Source organism: Neocloeon triangulifer, unplaced genomic scaffold (genome assembly GCF_031216515.1).
Source record: "Neocloeon triangulifer isolate White Clay Creek 2 clone unplaced genomic scaffold, ASM3121651v1 ptg000006l, whole genome shotgun sequence".
Classification (NCBI taxonomy): domain Eukaryota; kingdom Metazoa; phylum Arthropoda; class Insecta; order Ephemeroptera; family Baetidae; genus Neocloeon; species Neocloeon triangulifer.
This window is the reverse complement of record NW_026775549.1, coordinates 4,373,027-4,386,311: the sequence shown is the minus strand read 5'-3', so window position 1 is coordinate 4,386,311 and position 13,285 is coordinate 4,373,027. Positions and strand designations below refer to the sequence as shown.

The 13,285-nt window shown below is 35.2% G+C and overlaps 1 protein-coding gene across 1 annotated transcript in view; it reads left to right on the top strand.

Moving 5' to 3' along the window:
* LOC132194158 (uncharacterized) overlaps positions 1 to 13,285 on the top strand; it is a 60,579-nt gene that overhangs the window by 16,677 nt on the left and 30,617 nt on the right. Inside the window, exons 2-4 of the mRNA XM_059615274.1 lie at positions 5,628 to 5,870; positions 6,748 to 7,146; positions 8,132 to 8,236. Of these exons, the coding sequence (XP_059471257.1) occupies positions 5,695 to 5,870; positions 6,748 to 7,146; positions 8,132 to 8,236 (680 nt within the window). The 5' untranslated portion in view covers positions 5,628 to 5,694. The remainder of the gene's footprint in view (positions 1 to 5,627; positions 5,871 to 6,747; positions 7,147 to 8,131; positions 8,237 to 13,285) is intronic.

Here is a 13,285-nt window from a genome sequence, read left to right as displayed (position 1 = left end):
TTAATTAGAGAAGATAAATGTTTAAAGAATAATTGCTTAGCAACTTCAATCAAGGAAAATGGTTGCATCATCATTTTATTCCGTTAAGTAAGCAAATTGACTTAACTTCAATTTGTAACATTACTCAGAGTGTTCTATACCACTCTGGGGAAAAGCAATCATGCATCAGAGTTAGCAGCGTGCTTTGCTGAGAATGCTGAGCGTTAAAGTGCTAAATAGAATGACAAGGAAAGCTAAGTCTCTCTTTGAAAGTGGATTAATCTTGATCAACATTCCATCTTCTGAACTATCAAACTCTCATTTGTCAGCAAACTAGAAAGCAACAATGGGGTACCATCATAATGTCCTAAAGAAAATGTCCTAAATTGAGGTTAAAGACAATGTCCTAACAGAGAATGTCCTAAAGAAAACATCCTAAAGATAATGTCCTAAATGCTATGGTCGCACATTGTCCTAAAAACTTTGTCCTAATTTAATTTCAAGAAAATGTCCTAAATTTCGGAAAAGTGGTTGATTTATTCTGAAAAATTTAGTTTTTTCAACAGAGACTAACATCCCAAATGAATTCACTTAAAAGCAGAAAGAATGATGCTAATTGTCGAGCTTCTCTGTCACATTTCTTACGATATAGTTGATCAAATAATTCTAAATATAAAAGTTTGAAACAATCATATTATTTTCCACAAATACAAATAATTGTTAAAAATAATATTATTACTATAACGTATATTGAAAATAAATTTAACGAATATTTTCAATTAGAATTTTTCATATTTTTTGTCTTGAAAAAATAAATTTGAATGATATATTTCTAACTAAGTAAACTTTTTCATAGGAAACAAAAATACATTTGCCTGAAGATTTTTACAAAATTCTTTGAAACTATTGTCTAGAAGAAAGATTAATAGCTATATTTCTCAACTACCCGTAGCAAAAGTGAAGAAAATAGTATTTAAAAAAAATATTCGAGTCATTACAAAAGCCTAAAATTACTAAAATTAGTTCAAAAGTCTATTATGTATATTTTTTTTTTGATAAAGACTCTAGTTGTATGAAGCGTAAAATAATATTTTGAATCTGGATAAATTTTGAAGCAAAATTACTTGAAAGGATGAAATTAATTTTTTTTGCACGTGACACATGACTTGTCATAATTTTCAGGCGTTAGGATATTGTATGTTAGGACATTTTCAATTATTCTTAATTTTAGGGCATTTTCTTTAGGATATTTTCTGTAGGACATTTTCTTTAGGATATTATCCGTTAGGACATTTTCTGTTAGGACATTGTCTTTAGGACATTGTGAGGCACCCCCAACGATGAACATGTCTCTGGTGATTGAAGTTCTGCAATGTTGGCGGTTACTGAAATATGTTATCTTTTGCATTCTCTGGCAACAAATATAATTTTTTTATTTTTTTTTATTGCATGTACATAAAAAAATGAAAAATTAAACGCCTACATTATCACCCGAGCGCAAAGGTTTGTTGCTATTTAATTTAATTTAAAATTGTTCATGAAATATTTCTTTTCGCGTGCAATTTTTGTATCGGTCATTTTAATTAGGTGATTCAAGAAAATGTATTAATTAAACTTGGTTGTAAAAAAAAAATCTTCTCACAATCAGAAGTAGATCTGAACTTTATTAGCTAAAAATTTTAATTTATGCAGTGACCAGTCAATATACTTAATCCCTCTTGATAATTAAAAGATTGAATGTTTTATACTGGCGTAATTTTCTTTATCTTCAGCCAAAAACTTTCCCAAACATGAAAAGTCCATCTCTTTCCTTTTCAATACATATAAAGCCCAAATGACCTTTATCAGATTGATCACCTGCTGCAAGTTGCTCTGACAACCGACGAAAATAACGTTCTCGCGCGGACTTTGCAACAAACGATCGCGGCCAATAAGCAATAAACCACTGACGAGCCTTAAGTGGCCATCTGATGAATGTGCGCTCTTTTCCGTAATTGAAAGCGTCGTTGACGGGGCGGTGTGGCGCGGCCACTGCAGGCTGCGCGTGATTTATCCACGCCGAGACAGGGGCTAGGATTACCCAGTGTACATGGCAATGAAGAGAGCGCGGGCAGAATATAGGCCGTGTTTCAACGGCACTCTCTTGGCAATGTGCCTTTTGTCACTAGTAAAATATTTTAGTGGTCCGCAGCAGAGATCTCGCGCGAGCGAGCGAGCGAGCTGGGCACTTTAATTTATGTTTGCAATTCTTTCTGAGCCCGCGGTCATGCTGGCTAACTGCGTGCAGGACACAAATTATGTCCCGCTAAAACCATCAATAAGACGCAGGCTCGCTCTCTTTTTTTCCGGATTCTATCCTGGCGATACTCGGAACCGCCTCGCACATATTGCTGCTTTTTTTCCGCCAACGCCTTCTTTTCCACTTTGAAGTTTCATTCCTTCTTAAAGCCTGCCTAAAATAATTTCATTTTTGGCAGTGATTTTGTTTCAATGAATCAGTTTTTAAATACATCCTGGACCTAACAGTAAGTTTTTCATATTCTTTTAATAAAATTATAGTTTTTTTTTACATTAAAATTTTAAATTTGATATTTTTTTTCATAAATTTTTGTACTTGACTGGTAATGAAGAAATTAATGTTTTCATCGATATTAAAAACCCTAATTTGCCTTGATCGTACTATTGCTTATTACAGTTGAATTATTTTATGAATAAGTTCATACTTAAATTGTAAAAAACTCAAAATATTTTTGTAAATAAATATTTTATTATTTCGGGTTAGGTTCCTGAAGTCATCTCGAGTAAATTAATCAACTTTTCTATTATTCAGATATCAATTTTTTGGAAAGGAGATATAAAAGCACATTCAGTGAGGTTATTCTCAGAACAGATGTAACATAATAATAGAAGCTTTTCTTTTGTAAAAAAAACACACCGGATAAATGTAAGAGCAAAATCTCTTTCCTTCTTCAGGAATTCAGCTTGTTAGAATTTTATTTTTAATGACATACAACTCTGCTTTCCATTTTTTTTTCTTTTTTTTTCTTTTGCAATCTATACCAACTGGGTTGAAAAGTGCGCATAACGTATATCATGTTCAGCCTTATCAAAAAAGCTTTTTTATGCAAATTTGACGCGAAACTGGAAAATTATGAATATTCTTCATCCCTTTGAACCGCCGCCTAAGCATTGAAATTCCAAGTGGCGCCTGCAAAGAGATCTTCTACGCTTTGAATTTATTCTCCGCAAACCCTCGAGCGGACAAAATAATAATACAGTTTACTCGCGCGCAGCTGAGCAAAAAGGCATACACTGTGAGATATAAGCGCTGAAGAAGTATTATGCACGAGAGAGCTGCCGGAGAACTCTAATTCCGTCGCATCAGGAATAATGTAGCCGGAGCCGCGAGCGTGCGAATTTTAATCTTCACGTGCGCCGAAAACGCAGTAATTCTTGCGCGCGGCGTTTAATTTGCCGGGAGGGCGGTTGAATAATAGTTCAACGAGTCATCCAAAGTGCACACGGCTGCCTTGGAATTTTAAGAGGGTAGTTATTCCTAATGAAATTTTGCAGTTCGTCAAGCATAGTATCTCCTTTTTCAAAAAGCTGCGCATTAATTACATAACGAAAATTGAGTGCTAAATTCTAAAAAACAAAATAATCTTTTCCAAATAATTCTATTTGACGAGCAATTAAATTTCTTTAATCAACCATTAATTTCATTTTTCAGAGGAATGATTATTTTTGTGCGGAGCTCAGCAGGTACCACGTGATTCCTAATTAATTAATTCAGCATTGCGCGCCTGTCATGATGCAGAGTGGTCTTGTTAGGGCTTAATTGCGTATTGATTCTGTATAGCGATTGAAAGATTTTGGCATCTCTCAAGTGTACCATAATTGCTGAAGTCTTCCAAGATTTTGGAAAAATAAAATTTACTCGCCTCAATTCATTGTCAAGTGATACACACTGTTCTCAATTTCTCAGTTAGAAAATTCATGAAAGCATAACTTTTTCGGTGAACTGACTATTTCAAGATGGCTGACATTTAATTAAATTCAAAGATTAACTTTTTATTGATATTAAGGAATAAATCAATCTTAAAATCAAATTAGGAAATTAACCGACCCTGAAAAAGTTATCTCACTAATATTGAGGCTTGTAAAATCTTGAAATTACTAGTCCAAATTAATCAATGCGCTGTGTATATTTTATTTGCATTTTTTTTCTTATCCAACATTTATTTAAAAAGAATCAATTTTAAAAATATGTCGTCCATAACCTGTTCCCTGAAATTTTAACTGCAGGATTTCTTGCAAAATTTTTAGCAAACATACTCTTTGGTAATTATTATTACTTAATTTATTTTATAAATTAGTTTTTGTAGACATTTATTGACGTATATTTGAATTGAAAAAATGGTCAGAGGTTTTTTGAAAAGTGCATTCGTTCGTGTTTTCTAAACACACATTGTTTATTATTTTTTCCCCGTAGAAATCTGAAATTGAATGCCAGCCGGTAACGCCGGCGCGTGTGTATTTTCATTCAATTCGCGGCATTATTGAATTCTCAAGACATTTGCGGGGCTGATTCAGGCGGCTGGAATTTCAATACCGGCTCCTCGGATATGAGATTACGAATCATAGAGCGCATTCATATCCAACGTAGCTCTGTGAATATTCGAATCCAGCACCGCCGAGACGCCGCAAGTGCTCGAGGAATGCGCTCGACTCGAGTGGAAAACAACAGTCGCATTCCGCAACCTGCACCGCACGCTCGCGCATCCGGTTGCCTACGCAGCCAAAATTGAATCGAAAGTGAAGCGGCCCCGCGTGACTTTCTGGCCGGCGCACGTGAATATTTTATCGGGGCGCCTGTTTAAATTCGTGCCGCTAATTAATTGTCAGCGCGCGATCCAATTTCGCGTGAGTGGACGTTTGAATGCGGATCACGCGGATTTGCCATCTGAATGTGACGCGTTGGCTTTAGTGGGAATTGCACGCTGACCGTTGTGGTGCTGCTGAAATTTCGAAATTGTCACACCGCCAGATTTTTTAACCGTGGACAATTTAGCTGATCGGTGCGACCAATCAATTTAATTGCTGGTCATAACCAGTTTGCGAAGTAAAAAATTATTTGATCATTTACTTTTATTTCCTCGAAACATGTGCCATTTTATAGCTTGTGAATTAATGAGCATTGATTAATTATAGTGTCAATTAAAGTGGATGAAATCATAAATATTAAATTGTCAATATATTGTTTCCAAAAAAAAAAAAAAAAAAAAAAACGAATCTTCTTGGAATTAGATCAATATTTTAAATTTTTAAATTTAAGTTTAATTTTATTTTCAGCGTATATGAAGAAAAAAAATGGAGAGTAAATTTCAGTCTCTTATTTCCGAGACATTGATTTCAATAGAAATTGCTTGTAATAAAATAATGCAATACATTCAAAGCCCATTTCCACTCAAATTCCGCCAGTAGAATTCGATTACCCCAAACTGCCGCCGTTTCAATCTAATTCAGATTCAACGCACGCGGCTGGAACGTTCCCCTCGATTTTGGTGGAATAGTTAAAATAGGACAACTCAATCGTTGTTCCGTTGCAATGAAAATAATTGACGAAGTGGTAATTTGTGTGTTAACAGGTAGCCGCGATGCCGTGGACCAACTGAGCAGCCTCCAAAGGCAGAGAGCGTCTCTGCCTGCCCGAATATGAGCGCCAAAAGACTCACGCCGTTCGTATTCCTGCTGCTGCTCTACGGTTGGGCCGAGGCGGCCCATCCGCCCAAGCAGACGGGCCCTTGCAGCTGGGTCATCGACACCGTGCTGCGGCCCACGGGCATCATTCAAACACCCAACTTTCCACATCGATTCACAACGCCCGCTAGGTAAGATAATTTATTACAAAGAAAGGCCATTTCAATTTTCAAAAAAAAATAGTTGTAAAATAAATTTGTTTTGCGTATGTTTTTACAATACTAGTAATTTGTTTAATATTTTGTTGCCTATAATATTGATTGAAAATGTTTTAAGTGAAATTTATTTTCCAAAAAATATTTACAGCGAAGAAGTTCATGAACTTAATGTTACAGAAATTTTTTATTTCGATGATTTATTTACATTTTTCTTGCAAATGAAATAGGAGATAGGGTTACAATCCATGACCAAAATTGGTAGTGCCGTTTATTTGTTGGCTTCTTTTTAATATAAACCCCATATATCCTGGGGTTCCTTTCACTTGAATATTTATTGCATTATATAATTTGCGTCTTTTCAATACTTCATTTTTAAAAACTAAATTGTTTTATTATGTTTTTAATTTTAAAATGGCTGTAATAATTAGAGGATAAATCAATAATTAAAATTACTTATTAATAAAGTCTGAAAATATAAAGCAACTTTCTCTAAGTCGGGTCTAAATAATAGAAATGAAACTGAATTTAATTATATTTCTTTTTAATAATTTTAATTAATTGGATAATATCTATTTGCTTTCCAGTCTCCAAATGGAAAATTGGCATTTTGAATCATGTAAATGACAAAATATTGATAGGACGGACAGTCAAAATACAGCATTAATCAACTTATTATGTCGCTCATATCACTTTTCGTTTGAAGATATTGATTATTAGTTCGCTTGAGCTCGTATTATATTTCCTCGATATAAAAACAGCGAGGAAACTTCTGCAGAACCAATTTTATCACGAACTCAACTGCTGTGGGCCTTTTTAATTAAATTAACTTCAATAATGAATTTGATCGCAGATGCCGGTGGGTGTTGAACTCTTCGCAGTCACCGGAGACGCACACCATCATCTGGTTCACGCAAATCTACGTGCTGACCGGTCTGAGGATCACCGAACAGTTGGAAGAGTCGTCCTCGGAGTTGGCCGGCTCGCGGGTCCTCCTGGACGCTTCCGCCCACGACCAGCTGCTCAACTACACATGGGTTCGCTCAGCCATGCCCTACCTGGTGGTCGAACTCAACCTCGACCAACTCGAGGGCAACCACGTGCGCACCAGGGACAATTTGCTCGACGTTTTCGGCTTCAACATGACGTACGAGTTGGTGCGGCACGACAAAGAGAATGCGCAACTCCCGAAACGCTGTAGCGTCGTCGAGTGCTCCTATGCTGGCGACTGCCTGGCAGACGCTTCTTTTACGTAAGTTTTTTAATTTATAATTCCATTATTTATTTCAATTTTTAATTACATTCCCCATACATGCAAATAATTTCAACCAGGTTTTGAAAGAGATCTTAATTAATCAGACATTTACAAAAGAATAACAAATTGAATTCCTGAAAAATGATTTTTTCAAATATTAATTTATTAATGTAAATCCATGAAAATGAAATATAAATGGAAAAGAAACCATTCAATTTGACAGAATGTGAACCCTGGTTCAGATGTGGTTCAAACCCGGTGGAAAACTGTTGTAGAACTGATGCAGAACCGCTGGACCGGTTCTGCACCAGTTTAGTACAATTTTCATACCAGATCTGCCCTAATTAAAAATTTGAAAAATTTTGATACCCAAAATATTTTAAAATCCTGAAAAATAATTTTTTATATATTAATTTATTAATGTAAATCCATGAAAATGAAATATAAATGGAAATGGAAGCATGCTATCTAAATGAAATTCTTGTCTTTTGACAAATGAATAGCATTTTTATTTTGAGAAAGAAAATAAGCTTGTTCGAGCAAAAATAGTAATATTTTTTTGCTTTTTTCCATGAATAACTGTTTAGACACTTTTGTTGTCTTATTTCATTACCTTTTGTGCAAATGTTACAGATTTATTTTTTGTATTAGGATTATTTAAACAAACTAACAGGATACATCATCAAACTTCATAAATTTTCCCTCCGTTTTTTTTCTCGAGTGATAATAATATTGATGCATAGGTATTTTCATAATTCCCTTCAATTTGATTTAGTTATTTAGCTTCTTATTGTTAGTTTATTTTAAAATGTTGAAATTTTTCTATGAAATTACAGCTGAGCTTTTACAATATTCCCTTAAACATGAAAAGCTCTTTGTGTAAAAAACGAAAACTTTTAGACATTTTAAACCGTTTTATACATTTATTATTGTCTAACTTATTCCAAGAAAATTGAATAAAAGAAGATCTTTCTTGTTTCAGAAACTATGGGTGCGCTTGCTATAATGGATTTTCTGGCGACCAGTGCCAATTTGGTCCTCTTTGCAACGCAGAACTCAATCCTTGCTTGAACGGCGGTATTTGTAGGTAAGTCTGCTATTTTGGTGTTGCCATAGTAACTCCTCGGCAATAAATATTATTCTATTATTATTCGGTGTGGAGACTCAATTTTGATTCTCTAACTCACTATCAACATTTTAAATAACTTAAAATTTTGACCAGTCGCTTAAAAAAGCAATTAAAAGTAATTAATTATTTAATTCGCCATTTTGAATTGTGACTTAATTGTTAGTTTCTCAAGAAAATGGGCACAATTTAAAACAGATCCGAGATAATTCAGCCTTATTATAAAAAATTATAATATAATTCCGCATTAAATTTTCAATTTAGATTTTTCCAATTGTGCACACGGAAGGTTGGGCGAGGGCAAGCAAAAGTTTTCTCAGACGATTTTTGTGGCCAGCGCCGAAAACTTCACAGCGTCAAGTTTGTTCTTAGAATTAAATTATCCACATCAAAGTGCGCTTAGCGAGGCCATTAAATCACTTAGTTAGCCAGCCAGCAGACTTGAAAGTAGTCCAAAAGGCGGGCTGCAAAAATGACAACAAGAAGCAGCTGCAAAAAACAATTCGCGCTGCTGGGAGAGAATGTACCGCATAATAGCAGCGCATTCACTATAAAAAATGACCTGAAAGCAAAACGAGCGTCCGGCTCTAATTAAATTACAAGCTCCAACGCATATTACAAACTGCCGCATGAATATTCAGCAGGATCAACAGTTAATTTTTATTTCACCTCAAGGCCCCATAAGTCTGTTGGCGCGCCCTCGGAGGGGAGCTGAAAAAGCACTTGCGCTGCACAACAATTAGGCCCACTGAGCTTGATTGAAGAGAGAAGCTTTTGGAAAAAAGATATTAATGTATTTTGTGCAGTGAACGCGAAGCTCAGCGTTTCCGCGGAAAAAGAAACAATCCCATCGACCTCTCGCATAATGGACCCCGGGCGGACGGGCTTGCGACGCCGATAAATTATTCTGCAGTTCGTGCTGGCTCACGGCGTCTTTTTGTCGAAATCAGCGTTGTGTATCCGCGTCTGCAGATATCGCTTCATTTGCATCAGGCCTTTGCTCTACAAAAAAAACGACCATATTTGCATTTTATTTCAACTTCACAAAATAACTTATTAGGAAAACAAATAACCTAAACTTTCTGGATATTTTTTTTCCACTTTACAAATAATAATTCATCTTTTATATCCACAAAAAATCATTTTGTAAATTTTGTTTTATTTCTTGCTTTGACGCTTCATTGACTGAAGCCATTTAAGAAAAATAGCAGCTTTGTTGTCACAAAAGATGACAATTAAGTTCAGATTTCACTGCAGATTGGATGTAATTGAGCTGCCGTGAGAGCGACAACCCAATTAACAGCGCAGTCGACGGCAACCCTTGCCGCCAACAACTTAATTAAAATTGACCTCAGCGCCTTCCAAGAATTTCAATCGAGCGGAAATCCAGCCGCGCTGTTAACTTTGCCGCCGTCTGCGTTTTTCTTCCGCCGGTTTCCACACTTTTTTCACCCTGCTCGGTGAAAAGCAAACGGCGACGATCAATCTCTATCGGTCGCAGAGAGTTTGAATAAAAGTTCCCGACGATGCGATATTGCGCTGCGATTCACGCTGCCAACACCTCATGCGGCCCAATTACGTTCACTGTTCTACTTGAACACCATAGTCTCTATTGAAAATTTCACCACATATATAAAATAACCAAAATTGATTACTTTGAAATTTCTTATTAGAATTAAAATTAGCTTGCTTAACAATAATGATTTCAAATAAATTAATTAATCTGATTATGATAGCAATTTAAAAATTTTAGACGCTTTACATAGTTTAAAAAAAAGAGTAAAAATATAAAAAATGATTATTGAAAGTGAATAGTGTGAAAATTAGATTTTTATTTTTTTATAATGCTTAAAACGAAATAAATGTCATGTTCAAGAAAAATGGTGTTATAAATTTTTCCAATACTGTAAATTAAAAATCGCAAGCTATCCACTTTTAATATTTTCTTTCCCGAATGCTTTTGAATAAAAAAAAAAAAAATTATTTTTAAGATACATAGAGTGCTAATAATTTTGCTCTGCTGCGTTCGCTTGAAAGAAACTGTAGAGTTCTTGTGATAAAAAAAATATACATAGAACAAATTCTTCATTCTGCTGAGCTGCTTTTTGCAAAAGAGGCATAAAGCAACGTGAAGTCATGTTTCATTAGAGCGCACGCAATCACAACCACGAAGCAAAAGTGATGCAGATGCTTTTTTGCCTCCTGGGAAAGACTAACTGATTGCGAGTCTTCAACAAAACAACCAGGCTTTGGATTCTTTCCCCAATTGCAGGGAGCCTTCCTCTCCAGAATGACTAATTTCGTGTCCTTGCTGCGGAAACGCATGCGGCATTTCGTAAAAAAAAAAAAAACTATCCAACCACTTATGCAAATTGAGTTGAAGGAATCTCTGATTGATTGAGAGTTGTATAAGAGAGTCGTGAGATTTTATTTGTAAACTACAAACCCATAAAATAGTTTTACAATAAAAAAAAACATTACAAATTTCTCAGTCCCCTTTTCCCTCTCATGAAAAACTGATCATGTGAAATGGATATCGCCCGTCTCAAAATATCGCTGAGCAAATTAAATTATTTTCGTTTTTCGCCTTTGAAATCTGCTCTCAAAAGCAGCACCCCACCGAAATGTTTATAATTAATTTGCCAATAAAATAACCTGCTTTGAAATTTTACCCCAGTAAAGGGCAAAAAATAAATGTGCCCTTTTAACCAGCAAGAATTATTGGTTTTGAGATATTTTTGTTTGCAAAATGTACCTCTCCGCGCCAAATTGTTCATTGATTCGATTGAAATTCGATCTGAAAACAGCGTGAAAATTTCCGCATGGTGTGTGGGAAAAAAAGAAACGGCATGGCGCACAAAGGACTCAATTAATGAACTCGCCGCCAACATTCATTGGAAATTATTCACTCAAGCTGCCGTTAACAAGTCAAGTGACGCGGAAAAAACTTTCCGTCGATTCATCAAAAAAAAAAAAAAAAAAAAATCAATTAATACATTTGTGCGGTGGATATTTTCACTCAATAAAATAAGTAGCGAACAAAATAAATGGGCGTAGGTGATTGAGTTGCGAGAATTTCCGTTTTGTGTACCTGTTGCCGGACAGGCTTCGCCATCTCATTTGTTATGCAGGCGAGCGGACCAGATTTACAAACAGGTGGACATTTCTGCGAAAGATCAAACACTTTTTTAAACGAGAAATATAGAATGAAGTTTTCTGAATAGAAATGCGTTTCATATAAATAATATCATCTGAATAGTAAGAACCGTCACTAATATCAAGACTCTTTCACCAAATGAAATTTGAAAGTATTAATATTAATAAATTTTATCTCTCAAGAAACTTCAAAATATTTAAATAATTAATCAGTCTGTATTATTAACATTTTTTTCTGAAATTTTTAAAAACATTCATAGGCAAGTGCTATGGTAAAAATTATTTTTATAATTAATAAATAAATATTTTAAATAAAAAATTAAGGAAAAAAATTTGAACTTCAATATAAATTCCTAAATAAAATTAATTTTTGAAAGTAGCAAAATTTTTATTATATTAGCTAGTTTTAATGTTTTTCAATTGCTGTAACAAAAAATTCCCTAAAATGCAAGGTCTTCGAGATGTATCTGCGCAGAATTCGCAAAAGTGAGGAAAAGGAACAAAAATTGTTACAGAAGAAACTGCTGTCATAAATACCTCCTACGATTAATACTCATTAAATAAAGCCTTACTTAATAAAACAACTGGGGCAACTTTGGCTTTTGGTCCTTTTAAAGCCGAGTAAAATCTAATCTATGGCATTGCACAGGAATGAGGGTTGCTTTTTCCTTCTCCACTTGCTAAGGGGCTGTTTTTGCGTTTGTTTCGCTTTCACCAGCGTGCTTGGCAAATTTCCCTGACACATGGGCAATTCAATCAAAATACTGCTGACAGGCAGCTGAGAAAATTTAATAAGTCTCTCCACTCTCTTTTTGTCGCATTTGAATGCGCGAGTATATTTATTTCTTGTCTCGGCGGCAGGCGAAAGTCGCGAGCGCTCGCGGCCAAGTGCCAAGGCACTAAAATTTACTTGTTCTCTGTTTTGCTTGAGATTCATGATGTGTGCCGTGCCGAGGGTGGAGCAGAACAAAAATATGCTCCCTTTTATCAGTCGAGTCGCGATGCATCTCTTTTCTGACTGAGTAAGTGATTTTGGAATCGACGATTTATGGGCCACGGCCCGAGAAATTATTGCTGACGCGAATTTTCTCCTTCTTCTGCACAAGAATGTCTTCTTTTCCGCAAAGGTCGTTCTGTTTGATGGGCTTATCGACTAAAAAATTTGGCATAACGAGCAATACTTTTTGTGTGGAAATCATATTTGATTTCAGAATCATGTTGATATGTAAATCAAAATTTCATATATTTTTTTTTAAAGGCTCAAAATTATTTATCTTTTTGGTATGCTTGTAAAAATAAAATTATTTCAGCTGAGCCCCCTGGCTATTGTGTTTTGTGAGAGTAATGGGAATTTATTCATTTGGTTTTGAATGAGTAACAAGTGCTGAGGACGATCGTAAAATTTAAAATTTTGTGATATGGCGATTTTTATTGCCGACAAAAAACGCACAGCAGCGGCCGTTTGCACACTGTTGTGCTCGCTGTTTACAAATAAACACGCGGGCGGCTCGTTTCCCCCCTCGTTCACTGTCTTTTATAGGCGTAATAAACCGCCGCTCGCGAATTTATTTTGCTTATAAAACTGCAGTAAAATTCATATTGCTTCCGAGACAAACATTAGTTTATGACGAGCCTAACGATTTAATGCACTGGCCCGAAAATATTATTATAAATGCATTTTAATGAACATTTTAACGCCATTTCATGAAGAATTTAATCTGTGAAACTGCATAAAAATATTTAATCTTCACTGCGAGCGATTAATAAATTTCACTTGTCAGCATCGCTCCCCTTGCTTCACGCTTCAATGAAGGGTACAGAGAATGCTAATTTTTTGGAAAATGCAGAAGGGTC